Below are 16,458 nucleotides of genomic sequence, written 5' to 3'. Positions count from 1 at the left end.
TACCACAAGTGGCACGCACAATGTCTTCCTGACTGACTGACAACCAACGCTGCCCGTTACCTTCCTTCCTAAACCTCAACCGGGACTTCACAGATCACTCACTTCCTTCCGCCATTGTGGATGAACGAGACAGGCACATATGTCCGACATGACTTCCTTCTTTGGGCGTCATAGCCAACATCGGCAGTCGCAGCTTTACCGACAGGTGGAAGGCAGCAGCTCCCTTCTAAAATATTCCACATGTCTCTGTCCTACGTTATCCCATCGCATCCCCCCGCTCCTCGACCTGACATCCCTCTCTCAGTCTTTTCCTCAAGCTCTTCGCCTGGTGTTTGCCAACAAGCCGTCAGCCTTCTTCTGTAAATTAAACATTATCAGGGCGCCCAAAGCATCATCTCTCTCAGATTCCAAACTTCGACGACCTCTCTTCAGTATCCTGCCTGGCCTCCGTTAGAAGCCAACGCGATGGACGCCTCCGTCACCACTCCCTTGCTCCACGGGCAATCGGAATACCATGATGGACATGGCCTGCCCACGCCGGCATCCTATGGCCAGGTTCAAGACCATGTACGCTCGATTGTCGATTGCTAGGCATATTCACGGCTTCAGTTAACCTATCTTCTTTAGCCTGCGTTTCTGAGAGCATGCCATTCACCCTGGCGGTCCTTCTCCCAGAACCACTTGTGCTGGGTTCGAGGTGGTATCGTTGCTTACCTGACCGCAGTCGGAGCTACGGTTCTTGACTACAAGCTGCGAAAAGAAGAGTCTGCCTACTCTGACTGGCGAGTGGTCTTTGACTTCTCCGTCGTCACCTTTTCTCTACTCTTGGCCTACCATGCGGTTGTACTGGTATGTCAGCCTACAGCGTAGGAATTCTGAGTTATGGCTTGTTGCTGACCTCGATCATTAATCCTAGGGCTGGACCTACACTCATCTCTATCATCCACATATCGAGGAGACCAGTACTGGCTGGGAGTACTGGGCATTGAGAACCCTGTCACTGCCTTACGACATGGCCAGTCTTCGCAAGCAGTTCTACTTCACCTTGTTCTACACCATCACAACTGTTTTTACCTTCATGAACACAGTCATCTACTGGTTTGTTACCTTGGAGCACGACGACAAGAACACGGGAGAGCCCCCCAAACCCCAGCCATCCGGAGGCTCCGCCATGGCCGACATGATTGGAGACGCTTTTGCATCCGAATGGACCAGCTTGGAAGACTCACACAAGAATGGGCCACATGAACCTTGTAAGCCATGACGTCTTGTTGATGTTGACTTGGTCTAATACCATAATCTCAGTCACGGAGATTTTCGGAAAGGGCTGGTACAAGGCCTTTGTAATCATCAACCTCTTCGGCATCACATCAGCCGTCTCTCTCATTGAGATCTTCTGGCTCAACAGCATCAAGCGCCCCTTTGTGAGTTGCCTTGTACCTGAGGCAAGAAACATACACTGACACGAATGAAACGGGCAGGGCGTTGGCGCACACACTTTGGGCGTCATCTTCTTCGCGGGTCTCTATCTCGGTTGGGCAGCCATCGGCAAAGTCGAGACTGGCGCCGATGCCTTTTACTGGCTGAACGAGAAGAATGTCGGATCCCGTGAGGCCGTTGTGGCATCGTCGATTGGATTTGTAATCCTTGCTCCCATCAGTGGGTTCCCTCTGGTACCTGGTGACTTTAACCAAGATTATACTGACTTGTCGACTAGTGTACGCATTCATGTACGGTCTCGTTGGTATGCGCGAGAACATGGCCCGAGCTGCCCACACGAGACGGGTTGCCGCCGCTGCCGCGGTGGCGGGCCACTGAGGGACTTTCGGTCTAGACGGGTCTTGTCGGAGATGAACGGGGCAGGCGTCGGGCGGTGAGCACGGCGGTGGTGGCCGGTTCCATCGGGCTTGGCCATGCGTCGTTGATAGGTACAGTGGACGGATGCCTCAGAATGTAGGATTGATAAGGCATGCATCGGGCTGGAGTCGAGGATGGTGTAGTGCACCGCTCGAGGCGGTGGAGGGCAAGATGCCAGGGAGGGTGAACATACGATTACCAAAATAACCTAGAGCATTATGACTTCCAACACGCAATCCCTAGATCTCCAGGGACCGAGGCACTGTCTGACGAATGAATTGTGATTGCTGGGAACTTGGAAGGGGAATCCACGACTAAGGTTGGCAGGTAATGGTATCATGGGCGTTGACGGGACGGGACGCGAGGGGAAGAGCGATGGATGGATCATGGAGCTGGGGGCAAGGAGCGGTGTTGAGGCGGTGATGCAGTTCACTGGGCTTACCGACGATGAAGACAGGCGGAGAGCAGGGATTGGGGCAGACAAGCGAGCGGGACGGGGTCGTGGTGGCTCTTGATGATTGGCGGCGGTGATTTTGTGCCTGAATCTGCCCGACTAGCGGCAAACGCCAATCTCGAAGAGGGACGCAAAGTCGACGATGTGATTTTGTCCGAGGAGGAAGTGGGAGGGGGGAGCAAGAGGAGGGGTTTGGTTGCAAGGGTTCGTGGATCGATCCATGGACCAAAGAGATCAATACTGGGATGTTGGGCTGAGAAGGAGGAGGAGGGGTTGAGAGTCGAAACGAGCCGAACGGGGGATTCTAGAAGTTGAGTCCGAAGCAACGGCATGACTGGCCTGGCAAGTCAGAACTGACTGAGGTATCCGTAGGTAGGTGGCTGATTATGGAAGAGAATTGTCGTTCATGCGGCTTTGAGCGAGTTTGGATTTGGATGGGGTTCAGAGTGGTTTGGATGAAATAAAGTTAGGTTGTGGCTAGTGAGACAGTGAGGTCTGGATGCGTTCACGACGGCGCTACTGAGACCAATGTGAAGCAGCCTGGGGAGAGAAGGTAGACGCTGGCGAGCTCTCAGTCGTGGAAAGGCCGTGAACTGGGAGGAGGAACTGCGTGGTAAGGCACCTACACGCAAGTTCAGGTCTCCAAGTATTGCAGAGAGCATGAGGCTCTATCCAATCCCGCGTGGTAGGGCGGAAGCTTGGGCGATCCGGGGGAGGCGGCGATGAAGGGAGAGATGCAGAGGTGCAGAGGGTGCAGCATCTCGAGCAGTCCCGATCCTGCGAGGATAGAGTAGATGGCAACCATGGCAACCGTGGGCGGCATGTCCAGACGACGAACTCACCAACCGGAAGGGCAGATGTCGAGCCGTCAGTGAGTTGGCAGCTTGGCCGAATCAGTCGGATACCTTATCGATCACGGAATCTAGGTAAGGTAGGTTGTTGGGCACTTTGATGAGGGTATGGGTGCTCATGACCCGGGCAACGAGCCAATGATGGTGCCAAGGGGTCGTCGACCGCCTTCTCGCGACTTCTTCTGGTGTCCATGAGGGATCCATGGGGCAGGTATCGTTTGACTCCTGAGATGATGTCCCGAGGTGTTCAGGAGGTAACACAATCCTGAGGTGTCGAGTCTGAACGAGGGAAATGAGAAGTACCACCAAGGACTCGCGCAACTGAGGGAGCCCCGCGTTGCGATGACCTCACGTGCGGTCCTGACGACAGCGCATGCGAGGATGGTGAGGTGTCTCCGGATGAGGTTTCTTGGGCCGCCATTCCCGACTTTGGACCCTTCCGATTGTCTCTTGGCGGATTCGGGAGAAGGAACAAGAGGTACAAGATGGATGTACCTGAGCCATGCCCAATTGAGAACATGAGGTGAAGAAAGATACCTGCCCAGAAGTACCCAAGTACTCCAGATCCAGTCTGCCAACGCACCGGGAGGCCCGTTCCCAATCTCGGGGGGGTCGGAGAAGGCACGGAGGGGAGGGGGAGGTTTCTGGTCTGGGCCCAGGGCCGATGGCCGGTGACCGTTTTGTTCCAAGGGGAGCCTCCACAAGTACCGGTATGTGTTATTGCAAAGTACTTCTGGCACTTGCGTAGACACGCTGTACAATGAGGTACCTCAGATAGGTAGTTAGACTTAACTTTTAGGTCTGGCTCTTGAGGCAAAGGGGAAAGTGTCGGGTGCCTTAGCGGCTACTCCCCGGTTGGAGGCGCGGCGGTTCCATGGCGGATACCCTGAGAAAAGATACGTATTTCTCTCATAATCATTCGTGTCAGTCTGCCATTGCATATCCGTCCAGTCATAGAGCCGTTGCAACTTGCGAGTAAGGTACTTGCTGCCATCCTGAAGTCACTCACTGCTTCCATGTCCTTGTTCCATTGGTGAAGCACAGAGAAGAGAGAGCCTAACAGTCTGCAACGGTGAAAGCTGAGTGGCAGACTGGCAGTTGGCAAGTACCGCGGGTGAAGTCACTAACATCCCCGACGTTCCATTTTGGTCGTGGTTAGGCTGAGATGCTGCCTGGGCTGTCCATGTCTGCCCGGTCCGCAGCTGGCAATGTGCCCCAACAGCGTTCATGGCCGTTCAGCTCTTTGCACCAGTTCCAGGTTTCCCCCCCAAGCGTCAGCAACGCGCGCCAGTTGTTTACCCTGCCTGCTGAACATCAAGTACCTTCTGGCGTGGAGATGGTGCTTGCGAGTACTTGCCAGCGATCACTTGGAACTGGCAGTAGGGACGGGTGTGCTTGGTGTTCGTCCTATCAAACACGCGGCTCGCACTACGCAACACACCTCCCGCCGCCACCCAGAAATGCGGCGGTTGGGAATACGCCAGCCAATGATACCCTGCCAAAGAAAAGATCCAGCCTAAGAACATCACCAACTTAACGTGATGGTATAAATATGAAAGCCCCCCCTCCGCAATCTACCCCTCTTCCCTCTTGTTCTCCCCCTCCCCCCCCCCCCCCCCCTCAACCACAACCAAAAAAGGGTCGCAAAGTTGCAAGTTGGGAATACCTCCTTGGGCCGTTCGTTACTGAATTCCCTTTCCATAGGAGGCATCTCTCACCCCGGACCCCTAGTCAATCTTTTTGTGTGTCACTCGTCCCTCACTTCTCTCACTCTCTTCTCTCTCTCGCTCTATCCCCCCCTCCCCCCTCCAATCCGAACACCCCTCCAACTTCGTCATTCCTCCTTCTCCTCTATTCGCTCATTTCGTCGCTCTCTACAAGTCTTCTCATCCCATAGACAAAGACATATAAGGTCCCTAGGCAACGCGCTCTCCATCGTCTCAGCTTCCCTAGTCTTTACTCTATCGTTCCCCATTCGAGTTGTCATTCCTTAATCAGAACAACAACATCGGCAACATCATCAGCATCAGCAACAACAACGACTTCTTCGGGCCTACAACGCCCGCTCTCTCTTAGCAAATCACAACCGTCATGTCGCTGTTCAAGCGTACCTTCAGGTCGCAAGACCCCAACGTCCGTGTCGACAAGACGTCCAGGCTGAAGAAGTCAAGCTCGATCCGGGATCACCAGAAGCTATCGAAAATGCAGCAGTCCGTCAACGAGAAGCCCGCCATGGCCCCACCAGCCGCCCCCGCGCCGCTGCCGACCAAGACGGGCAAGTCCGTGGCCCCTTCACCCATCGTCACCTTGACCGTGGGACGCGAGGGTCGACTGTTTGCTGCTCACGAGGACGTCCTCTTCCAGTCGCCCTTCTTCGAGGCCGCCTGTCGAGGCCAGTTCTTCGAGTCGCAGAGCAAGAGAATATCCCTCCCCGACGAAGAACCCGAGATCTTCTCCTCCGTCCTCGAGTACCTCTACAAGGGTGACTACTACCCCCGCCTCGTCCACAACAGGCACCGCAACTCTTGGGAGCTCGAGGACGCCGTCAGAGGAACTCCCCAAACTTCCCCCAACCCCGAAAACACCCCCCGAGGCGGCCGCGCAGCCGCCGTTCCCTCCACTCCCACATCGACAACCACCGGTACCACCGCGAGTGAGGCAACAATCTTTGTCTCGGGCTGCGGGCAACACATCCTCCGCGACACCGTCATCTACTGCGCTGCGGAGCGGTACGGGCTCGAGGAGCTCAAGCGCCTGGCTCTGCGCAAGCAGGGTCTCCAGTCCGGTATTGATATCGGCACCATCCTGCGCTCCGCCCAGTACGCCTACGCCCACACCCCCGACTCGGACTCCCGGCTGCGCGCTCACTACCTCGCTCTGATCATCAGATGTCGCAAGACATTCAAGAGGAGTGGAACCATGCAAGCCGAGATGGAGCGCGGCGGTAGCAAGCTCTTCTTTGACCTGTTCGTGGCCATGTGCAACCACCTCGACGACGTTATCGACCACAGCAACGCGCGAACACCCAAGACCGTCTGAGAGGTTTCGGTTGACTTTTTTGGTCTTGTTGGTTGAGTTGACTCTCGACCAGACACAGCCAGAAAACACATGTACAAAAGCGATCATGGTACTGTCACGGCGTTTAACACGGTTATTTTTCTTGTCATTTTGGTCCTTTGCCTTCCGGATTTGCATCACAAGGATAGGAGGTTGTCTGAGAACCGCGATCCCACGGAGGTCTGCTTTTCATGCCGGCACGTCACTTTCTCCCCTCTCTCCCACACCAGATTGGAAACTTCACCATTTGGGAGCTGTCTTTTCTTTCTGAAAACCCATCTCCACTTCTCATCGAGGTTGGCCGAATAAACCTTTCTGGTGGATTACCGGAGTCGAGGAGGACTAATACCCCCCCGCAAACGAGATTCACTCCTCCCGCTCTTCTTGCTTTCAACTCTCTCTTCCGCATCTTCTGGAACAAAGATTCCCCCAAATACAGGATATACCGGGCCCGGGCGGTTTCTCTCTCTCCCCATTTTACCAATCACTGGCGTCTACCCCCTTCTGAGCTCTAGTACTCTACTCCACGTTCACTCGTAGGTGGTAAGGGAACGGCTCAAACGGCTCATCAGAGAGCGAAAAAAGGAGGAAGTCGAAACGGAGAAGAGACTTGTTACCTTTTGATTTTACACAAAAACACAAAACAACGACAAAAAAAAAGACACCAACCCCAGCACCAAGTTTGTTCCACTCTTCAACTACTCTGCTTACTTGGGAACGACAATTTACGGGGGACGGCGCAACTCCAACAACAACTCTCATCTCTCCATCGGGAACAACGGATTTTGGGCGTTTACGGTATTAGACATACCGGGGCACATGAGTTTGGTGCCAGCTACCATAACAGATTGTGTTTTTTGTCTTCTTTCCATCATTTTCTGAGATTACGGATGTCTTGAGGATACGTACGGGATGTGCCCGCCTCCGACTCCAGGGCAGGCCGAGGAAAAGATCATGTACAATCTCTCAATAGCGCAACAAGGAGCAGACTTTTGCGCTCTTTCTCTTCTGGCCTTGCCAAATCAACAACTCAACAACAACCAAAAAAACGGAAAATCTCCCAAGCAAACAAAGCATGTCAAGACTGAACGACTCAACACACCACATGCTTTCGGATCTCATTTGTCTCTGGGAATTTTAGGAGGATGCAACTCTTGTTTTTTCACGCGGTTTTCTGCATTGGTTCCTGCTTTTGCGATATAGCCTAGGCGGATTGGGGATATCGTCCCTAGTGGATTGGTTCTCTTGGACCTGGCTTGAGCCCTCGTCAGGGCGTGGTAATGAGAAATTTCGGCCACCTCATGAATTGTTCCTCTTGATCTATGTGACTGTTTGCATGTTTCCAAGTGACTATGTGCCCTGTGCGATTGGCTCTCTTGATATATACCCCCGCGTGTAAAGTGACTGACGAGCCTATACCCAGTTAAAATTTCAAGCACCTCGTAACCATTATGATGCCAGCGTTTCTATCAAATTGCAGTTGACCAGTCACGAATGCCATGATTCCTCTGACGATCCGCACACTTTCCAGAAGTTTCGATCATAGGTTCAAGTTGCCTCAACGATCGTCAGGCGACCAGAGACAACATGAGAAAAAGCAGTCATACAGTGGCCATCAGCCCATTTACTTGCTTTTCCAAGAGAGACAAGAACCTCAAACGAGCGCCGATCCCCATTCGACAATGTAGCGAGACATAAAACACGACTGCAACTATCTGCATAATCAAGGAGTATTCGCACGTAAGCACACTTTTGATTTAACATTATGATCGTTTCTCAGCTCTTTCGCCGCGTCAATATTGTTGTTGTTGTTTTTGTTGTTTTGTCTCGCCACGAGGCACAGACATCTGCGCTCGTTCGTGGTGGTAAGTACCACTCGCTACCCAAGCGACCCGAGTAACGTGCGACGTCGCCGGCGTGATGTTACACGTTCGTCTCCTCTGGCGCGGCGGTGCCTGGGAGCTGTGGTACAGATGTAACCTGCCTCTTGGTTATCGAGGCGCCGACTCGGCTCTGTGGCCCGTGTGATGGATATGAACCCCCAAAGTTCGGCACTTGAGTGAGGCTGCTCCGACTACCACGTTTCTGTTTCTTTGGAACATTTTAGACAAGTCTGTTTGCAGATGTCGCGTAGAGATGGGAGAATGTCACTACAGATGTTGTAGGAAGTATACAAGTCATTAGCAAGATGGAGCGCGTCCTCTGCAGATCCCGATTTCCCTTTTGCGCAATCTTTTCTCATACACTAGGTCCCCGAGTCCCTTCCAAACTATAAACATTGGCCGATGAGACAATTTGCGGGTGGGAAACGACGTCAGGCGCGAAACTAGTCAATCTGCACGACACAATGAGACCGCGGGACTCGGGCGGCGACTGCGTTAGGCTTTGGGGCCTTGCCAGCGTGCCATCGGTGCAGCAAAGTGTGATGTGACGCAGACTGACTAAATGAGAGACAGGTTAATCAGGGACGGGCGGGCGCTGCACCAGAACCGAGACTCGGAGGGAGATCGTGTGTAACCCCTCGCATGCTGGGTAGGCACGGCAGGGTCCGGTGAGGCGTGGGATATATAGTTGCTTTCGCCCGTCTGGATGTTGTGGTGTTGGGCTTGACTTGGAGTTTACCTGAATGTTCATTCTTCATTACGCATTTCGAACCCTTCGAGAACGACCTGTGCTGCCCCGGCGCTCGTTCGACCCAACGACATTTAATCGAACCTAGCTTTAGTAGCGTATTGACCGAACTCGCCACTGAGAGAGCCACTTTGGCAGCAGTGGTAAAACACGAGGGGTAAGTTTGCCATTTATCTCCTAGTCCTTGGCGTAGGTTTGCTCAGCTCGTCTCAAGTCCGTCAAGACTTTCGGGAGCTGAGCACCCCGGAACGTTTGCCGGGAAAGAAAAGCTTCTCTATTGTTAGCGATTTCAGCGTTATGCGTCCGACCCCGCGTTCTTCCGCCGCTTTCGTTTTTGTTTGCGTTCTGGTTTTGTCTTCTTGGCTTGAGTAATTGGATGCTGCGAGCTTCTCTGTATTGCAATTCCTCGGATGGAATTCCCGTCCCTTGTTCCCACCGAGTGGACAGGGCCCTTGTTGGTATCCGCACCGGGCCGGAAAAGCGGGGGCTGAAAGACTGCAGTTGGGATTGGTCAATTGCCGGAGCTTTGGGCCAGGGGTAAAATTGAACCCTTTTTTTTTTTTTTTTTTTTGAGCTTTTGCAGCTTGCCCATAACACGTGGTTTACCGTTTAGCAGTTACTCTTTCTTGTTTTTGTTTAGGTATTTGTTTGCAGAGGAAGGAGGGATTGAGTTGACTGGACTGTTTCAAGCTGATAAGTGTGACAAGTATCAAATTTATGGAAAATCCTTCCTCCCATTGTGACGAAGGACGACGTACCTATCCCGCAAGGCAGGGCAGTTGCGACGGGACTCTGAAGCTATCGTCACTGGTGACCCCCCGTTCCTTCCTCACGAATTTTGGCCCCGGGCGGCCCCTGTCATTTACCCCACTCTTTCGGTCCCGTGCGCCTGGACCGAGATTTGCACCTGGAGGGGTCGACTTCAGACACAGGCAGGAGCCTTCCATCGCACTTCCACTGCAGCAAGATACACCTTCCACTGCATCTCAGCATTGGGCAGCGGGCTTATTCGTACAGGTCTGTGGATGAGCGAATCTTCTTTTCCTTCCGTTCATCTTCCAATTTAATTTACCCATCTCACCCTCGTTGCCCTTGTCATCGTCAGTTCCTTCGAATACGCAGTTGAGAGTGGGTGCAGGCGAGGAGCAAGCCAAAGTTGGACGCCCATCGTCATACGGCACTCATCCCTCCCTCGTCTCGTTTTCATCCAGTCTTATCCAGTACCATTCCCCTGGGTAGCAGCGTTCTTCGACTCCTTCGTCCTGCGTACGCAGCATGCCAGACGGAACATGATTCGCCCTTGCGTCCCTGCTATCTTGTCTGATGTGCAATCGGCATTGCGCAGCCATCCCAGTGGTGACGCCGCACCACGCAAGACGATTTAATGCACACTGCGAAAAGAGAGACGCATTCCCCAGCAGAAGGGGGGGGGGGGGGGCTTGGGGGTCAATAATACCATTCTGGAGCTAATAATACGGCCGTTGCGCCATGTTCAGTCACAACCACCACCTTATTCGACAGATCACCCAATATTACCTTCCGGTGAGATGAGGGAGCGCAATCAATAATTCAGGTCATACACTTTTGTCCGACTGTCCGTCATTTTCCCATTGACACATACTTTCTGACTTGCTGCCTTGGCTTGGGCTACCTTACGGAATACGAATACCTACGGATACATCTCGCATTTTCAAGATTGAACGCCCTTTGGGTTTGTCTTTGGGCCGCCGCCGCCGCCGCTTTCCTTTCTTTCACCTGTCAATGCGACGCTGGGCAACTGGATCAATCTGACTGAGCCTGACTTTTGGCTACCCACGTCTTCCGCGCTTCCATCGCCTTTCCCTTTTCTCTCGGCTTGCTCTCAATTTTTCTGCCTGACCCCCCCTTATCGACTAAATCCTTCCTCCATCCCCGATCTAGCCAAGGGCAGAGAGATCAACGCCCAGAATTAAGAGTATTGCCTGTCAACCATACATTGTCGTCACTCGGAGCAACCAATTAATCGATCTGGAGTCGGACTGTGTCAATCATTCCGCCCAATTCCAACCCACGCACCACTGCCAATCACACGTCCAACAACACCCACCCACCATCTCTCTTCTCAATCTCATCTGATCGAGCGCAAGGGGCGGACAAAAAGTGAATTTTAACAATTCCAGGGGCATAACCATAGTTTTGAGGGCAAGGCCGCAAAGCCGCAATCATAATTAGAAGACAACCCAGAAAACTTCGAGCACGGCCCCCTTCTCTTGATCTCCTCGCCTCGGTCGATCAACGCGAGAATCGAGACAAGACGAGACAATCCGCAAGAAAACCAGAGACGCTATCCCGAACGCGCTCCGCTTCACCCTGTCTGCAGCTGCAGCCACCGCTGCCCGCATCAACGTACTCGTACCAAGACGCCAGATCCATACCTTTTTGGCTTTCCTTCACACTACATGCAGTACGCCGCCAGTACCTGACAGCTACCTCGCGACCGCTGCTGGTCATCCTGCATGAACACAGACGCCGACCTCGCTGGTTCTGGACACCGGACGCTCCAGAGTCTCCCTGGCTCTATCCACCACTCGCAGTTGGTCGCCCGCGCCTTTCCTCGTGCGTCTGCGGTCCCGTAGCCGTACCAAACCACCATACCTTGCCAGGCACGCCAGGCTTGTCGACCTTACCGACTCCGTGTACCTGCGCCAACGTCTGCTGGTCACGTTCTCGTTCTCGCCGCCAGTGTTCAGTACTAGCGAAAAGACGCGACCCTTTCCGGGCCTTTCTCTACACCCGACCCAGAGTGAGATCCTATCCCTTTCCTCGCCAATCCGCCGACACTCGTGGGCCGTGGTGCAGCCCGGATCCCGATCGACGCACGGTAAGGGGGGCTCGCGGCCGCCCTAGTTCACCGTTTCCATTGTTCCTGCTGGGTCTGTCACAGTCACCGTCGCAGTCGCAGTTGCAGCTGCCACCCGGACCCTCTTCTCATCCCATCTCACCACCCGTTGGGTTGTTTGTACGTACAGAGTACTCTTGCTGTACGACTCTGCTTCTGGAACGGTACTGCATACTGCACGCTGCACACTGCACACTGCAGCCTTTCTACCTGCTGCCCACCACACGCACGCCGCCCCGACCGCCCGCCCTTCGCAGCAGTCAGTCCAGCAACTGTTCCGTGCCCTCTCCTGGATCCTGAGGCCGGTTCCGTGTCGTCCTGCGCTCGCGTGGTCTGCTGGTCTGGTTCGGGCACTTTGGTCTGGTCTGGCGTGGTCCGTCGACTACCCGTAACCTCTTTCTTTCTCCCTGCGTCGCCATGGACGACTACGATCCAAACTCAATCCCCCCTATCCCCCAGCGCTACCGGAATCTTCAAACCCCTGAGCCTCAACCGCGGAACCGCTCTCTTCCACCACCTCCTCCGTCGCGCCACGCCGATGCTATTCCCAGCTCTCCCGAGGTCATCTCTTCTCTCATCACCAGCTTTGCCGTCATAACCAAGCCCGCCGATCAACACTTTGAGCGCAGCACCCCGAGCCTCTCAGTTCCCGCAACCCCTCGCCAAGGCAGCTTTGGAGTCGACTACGGCGCCTTTCACCAGCCCTCCCTCGAACAACTCCGGAAAGAAGACCTGCCACTCGACGAGATCGCCGCATCCGCCCCCGTTATTCGAACCGCCAAACCACCCTCCGGATTCTCGCCCTTGACCGCCCCCAAGTCCTCACCCGCCCGCGACGGATCCGGTGGCCTCAAGTCCCTCTTGCGAAGTTCTTCGAGACCCTCTTCCAAAGGCTCACTTGGGTCACGGGATGATGCGCAGAGCATAGGCAATCTTTCTGTAGAACGTGGCTCTGCGCCCACCCCAGAGCTCAAGAGACAGCGCTCATTTGACAGTTGGGGTAAGAAGCAGGGCAGAAGTCACAGGGGATTGATGTACATGAGTTCCAAGGAGCGACTACGAGAAAAGGAAGAGAAGAAGCGCGCGAGTATTGGCGACCGCAGTTCCAGCAGCTTCACCGGAGCCTCCCTACGACCCGATCCCTTCCTAGCCGAGACGCCCATCAGCGAAGAACCTACCTCCACACCAGACTCTCCCACCCGTGGAAGCGCCCGCAAACACCACGAAATGGCGAGCCCAGGCCCCGAAACCACCACCAGCCCTAGAACGATACCCGCGCGAGACTCGTCTCTCTTCAAGACGGGAGCGAATGCAAAGAGATCCTCTACGAGATCCTCTAGATCAAAGAGAGAAAGCGCCAATAGCACCAACGAAATAATATTTGAAGGAGAGGAACAGACCTCTTCAAGGGAGGCACCGAGGCGGAAACACTTGTCTCGCCACGCTTCCGAAAACGACCTCGCTAGAGCATCGGCCGACGCATCCGGAAGGTCTTTCAGCCGCCCATTCTTCGAATCCAGGCATACCGAGAACTTTCTATCAACGAGACCGTTATTTGAAGAAGAGGACGTGGAGGATAGTGCACCGTTCCCCGCTGTCGCTCAAGGTCGTCGTCGGGATGAGCAGATCGCCGACCGGAATAGTAGGCGCAAATCAACACGCGAGGCCCCAGACGCAGGTGAAGCCATTAAGATGAAGCGCAGTAGCTCCAGGCTTAAGCGGCTATCTCAGCCGCTGAGTCCCAAGGGAGATGAGTCGCAGGCGAGCTCACGCAACTCGGCAGCCTCGCCCGATCCACGCAACAGCATGCCAGCAGGGTATGAGCGTCCCCGCAGTGCAGACTCGATTGACGACGCCGTCGAGTCGTATCTGTGTTCTCCTCGCCTGTCACAAAAGATCCGACACCCGCAGACCGGGCGTGTGATTTCCTTCTCCGAGGTGGGAGATGCAGATGGCTCGGCTGTGTTTTGCTGTGTGGGGATGGGATTGACGAGATATATCACGGCCTTTTACGACGAGCTCGCGTTGACGCTGAAGCTTCGCCTCATTACACCCGACAGACCTGGCGTGGGCGATAGCGAGTCGTACGCCGATGGAACCGCGACGCCGCTCAGCTGGCCCGACGACGTTTATGCCATTTGTCAGGCGCTGAAGATTACCAAATTTTCGATTCTCGCCCACTCTGCCGGCGCCATTTATGCGCTGGCTACTGCTCTCCGAATGCCCCAACACATTCGGGGCAAGATCCATTTGCTCGCGCCCTGGATCCCGCCGTCACAGATGAACGTTTTTGGCACGTCGCAGGCGTTACCACCAACCAACGCGATTCCTACTTCGCAGCGCATCCTGCGAGCGCTCCCGACGACTTTCTTGAAGGCTGCCAACAGCTCGTTCATGTCTGCGACGAGTAGCTCCATCACCAGCTCGCTGCCCAAGAACCCTAGACGCAGCAAGCGTAAATCCACCGCGACCACTGGCCGGGACACCCCGGCGACGCATGGGAGCAAGCGGGACACGACACCCCACCTCGACAAGGAAAACCTTGGCTTGAATTTTGATCGCAACAGCACGGGTGACGACCTGTCTGGCAGACCCACGCTGCCCGCCACAGAGACCATGGATAGAATCAGGCCAACCGGCACGGCATCAGCGCAAGGGCACTACGATGCCGATGCACAGGTCATTGCTGCTGCGTCGGATGCGTTGATGGATAAAGAACGTCAGACAATCTACGACACGAGATTGACGCACGCCATTTGGGAGCTGGCCACAACAGGAGCTAACCCCGCCGTCGACCTACTGGTCTGCCTGGAACGCAGGCATACGATTGGTTTCCGGTACGTTGATATCACACGGCCTGTCGTTATACACCACGGCAGCCGTGACACCCGTGTGCCTGTTGACAATGTCAAATGGCTTGGCAAGACGATGAAGCGCTGCGAGGTGCGCGTTCTCGAAGGCGAAGGCCACGGCTTGATGGCGAGCGCTGGTGTCATGGGCGCGGTGCTCATGGAGATTAGCAAAGAGTGGGACGACTGGCTGCGAGCCACTTCCAAAAAGGACGACCGCGGCCGGAGAACTGGTACGCGGTAAGGGGACCTCGATGTTGAGGTCAGGGATTCCCCCATTTTACGGTCACATTTTTCTTCTTTCTTTCTTTCTTTCTACCTTGGACACTTGAATGACCTTGAACCATTGATGATTTGACATACACCTCTGATTTATATCCAATACCTACGTAGGGGGGAGTTTTGTAATTATTCTCAGGCGGCCTATGTACGATGCGTGGTTGGATACCTTTTTGTGTGGCATTGGCGTCGAGCGCGTCTGCAGGCTTAGGGCGGGCTGGTTGGTTGATTGGGAGTCCTGGGGACGAGCTTCGAAGGGGTTCTGAAGCCGTAAGGGAAAAGACACTAAGGCCGGCAGGGTTATTTAATGAAGCGGCCCTTGTTAAAGAGCATCGCTCCATAGTATACAGCAGTAGTACAGCATCGGCTTGTTTTACCGCACAGCAGCTGCGGACAAACACCGAGTAATGTGTTAATACGATCTCCTTTGTGAAAATTGCTGTCTTTTGGCAATGTCTGACGACTTTCTTGTGGCTCTTTTCCTTTTATGAGTGCTAGACCGACTACCTTGTTGCCTTGAAGTCGTCAAGGTTTCATTGCCTTTGGAGAACCCTCACAAACCATCCAGTGTCGTTACTCGTTTGGATCTTACAATGACTGCATACATAATTGAACATGTAGTAAAGGCATCTCAGATGATAGCTCACCTGCTACGGCCCACCAGCATGGGATGAGAAAAAAAGTCTCTCAGACACATGCGCACAGCAGTCAATCTTTCAGAGGGACGGAAACTTGGTGAAAAACATAGTCTGTCGCCATATACGTGGAATACCATACCCCACCTTTGTCTTGTCCCTCCCCTACCCTTTCAGTTGTCTAGGTTTCATTTGAAGTATATAGATAGATGAGCGGAAAGTTGACAAAGTAAGGTAATGAGAACCAAATACACAAGACAACCCTCTCATAGCATAGCAACTTCCATGTAAGTTGCACAACAGCCACAACAATTTCATAATGCCGCTTCCCGCTTCACTGATGTCAATCTTATCTGCGGCTGAGTCCCAGTGCGGATCTCGATCCAAGACATGCGCACGCAAGCCCACCCGCCCCAATATCCACCCGCATATCCACAGAACCTCTGCCAGCCCAACTTAGTCCACAACAAGACGCGTCATTGTCATCAAATCAGGCGAAGTGCCAGAGTGGTTAATGGGTGTGCCTCGAATTAGCTCTGTGTTTTCAGAGCGTTGTAGCACATGGCTTCGGTCGCGCAAGTTCGAATCTTGTCTTCGTCGATGGTTTTTTGGTAGTTTTGGGGGTATCTGTATGGTTTTTTTTGCCCTTTTGCGCTTGAGTAAGGACCCACTGGGCCTACCTAGCTTTTTTTCCAGTTCTCATACTCTCTGATTGCTCTGTTTGTGTTATGCCGTTGCTGGCCGACCTGAGGAAATCAACTTGGCCAACTTCAAGTGAGAGATGTCACCTTTTACAAGGCCAGAGGTATCAGGATAAGAAAATGATGGAGAGATGACATCCTGCTATGCTCTAGACTATTTAGAGTTGTGTTGGACCCTTCCTCAAATAGAGTTACTCTTAGACAATACACCCCCTTCTGCCGGCCTGGCCTTGAACTCTTTGCTCCTTGTCCTGTCTATTCCCATC

The 16,458-nt window shown here is 53.9% G+C and overlaps 5 protein-coding genes across 5 annotated transcripts; 4 read left to right on the top strand and 1 right to left on the bottom strand.

The window, feature by feature from the left end:
• Positions 1-465: 465 nt before the first annotated feature.
• On the top strand, positions 466-1,818 carry CTAM01_05540 (uncharacterized protein; the record flags this gene model as incomplete). Its single annotated transcript, XM_060521570.1, has 6 exons — positions 466-567; positions 628-849; positions 917-1,253; positions 1,306-1,424; positions 1,482-1,659; positions 1,718-1,818. 6 exons carry the CDS (start codon positions 466-468, stop codon positions 1,816-1,818), a joined length of 1,059 nt encoding a protein of 352 aa, XP_060383784.1.
• A 477-nt stretch (positions 1,819-2,295) lies between these two features.
• CTAM01_05539 (uncharacterized protein) lies at positions 2,296-4,103 on the bottom strand (the record flags this gene model as incomplete). The annotated part of the gene is made up of 5 exons (XM_060521569.1): positions 2,296-2,657; positions 2,938-3,088; positions 3,515-3,691; positions 3,746-3,915; positions 4,070-4,103. 5 exons carry the CDS (start codon positions 4,101-4,103, stop codon positions 2,296-2,298), a joined length of 894 nt encoding a protein of 297 aa, XP_060383783.1.
• A 1,150-nt stretch (positions 4,104-5,253) lies between these two features.
• CTAM01_05538 (uncharacterized protein) lies at positions 5,254-6,201 on the top strand (the record flags this gene model as incomplete). Its single annotated transcript, XM_060521568.1, has 1 exon — positions 5,254-6,201. One exon carries the CDS (start codon positions 5,254-5,256, stop codon positions 6,199-6,201), a length of 948 nt encoding a protein of 315 aa, XP_060383782.1.
• Positions 6,202-8,845: 2,644 nt separating this feature from the next.
• Positions 8,846-8,938, top strand: CTAM01_05537 (uncharacterized protein; the record flags this gene model as incomplete). The annotated part of the gene is made up of 1 exon (XM_060521567.1): positions 8,846-8,938. The coding sequence occupies one exon, from the start codon at positions 8,846-8,848 to the stop codon at positions 8,936-8,938; it is 93 nt and encodes a 30-aa protein (XP_060383781.1).
• A 3,207-nt stretch (positions 8,939-12,145) lies between these two features.
• CTAM01_05536 (uncharacterized protein) lies at positions 12,146-14,821 on the top strand (the record flags this gene model as incomplete). The annotated part of the gene is made up of 1 exon (XM_060521566.1): positions 12,146-14,821. One exon carries the CDS (start codon positions 12,146-12,148, stop codon positions 14,819-14,821), a length of 2,676 nt encoding a protein of 891 aa, XP_060383780.1.
• Between the last annotated feature and the right edge of the window lie 1,637 nt (positions 14,822-16,458).

This window comes from Colletotrichum tamarilloi, assembly GCF_030869305.1.
Source record: "Colletotrichum tamarilloi strain Tom-12 chromosome Unknown Scaffold_14.1, whole genome shotgun sequence".
Taxonomy (NCBI): domain Eukaryota; kingdom Fungi; phylum Ascomycota; class Sordariomycetes; order Glomerellales; family Glomerellaceae; genus Colletotrichum; species Colletotrichum tamarilloi.
The sequence above is the reverse complement of the archived record's forward strand: the minus strand, read 5'-3'. Positions and strand labels throughout refer to the sequence as shown.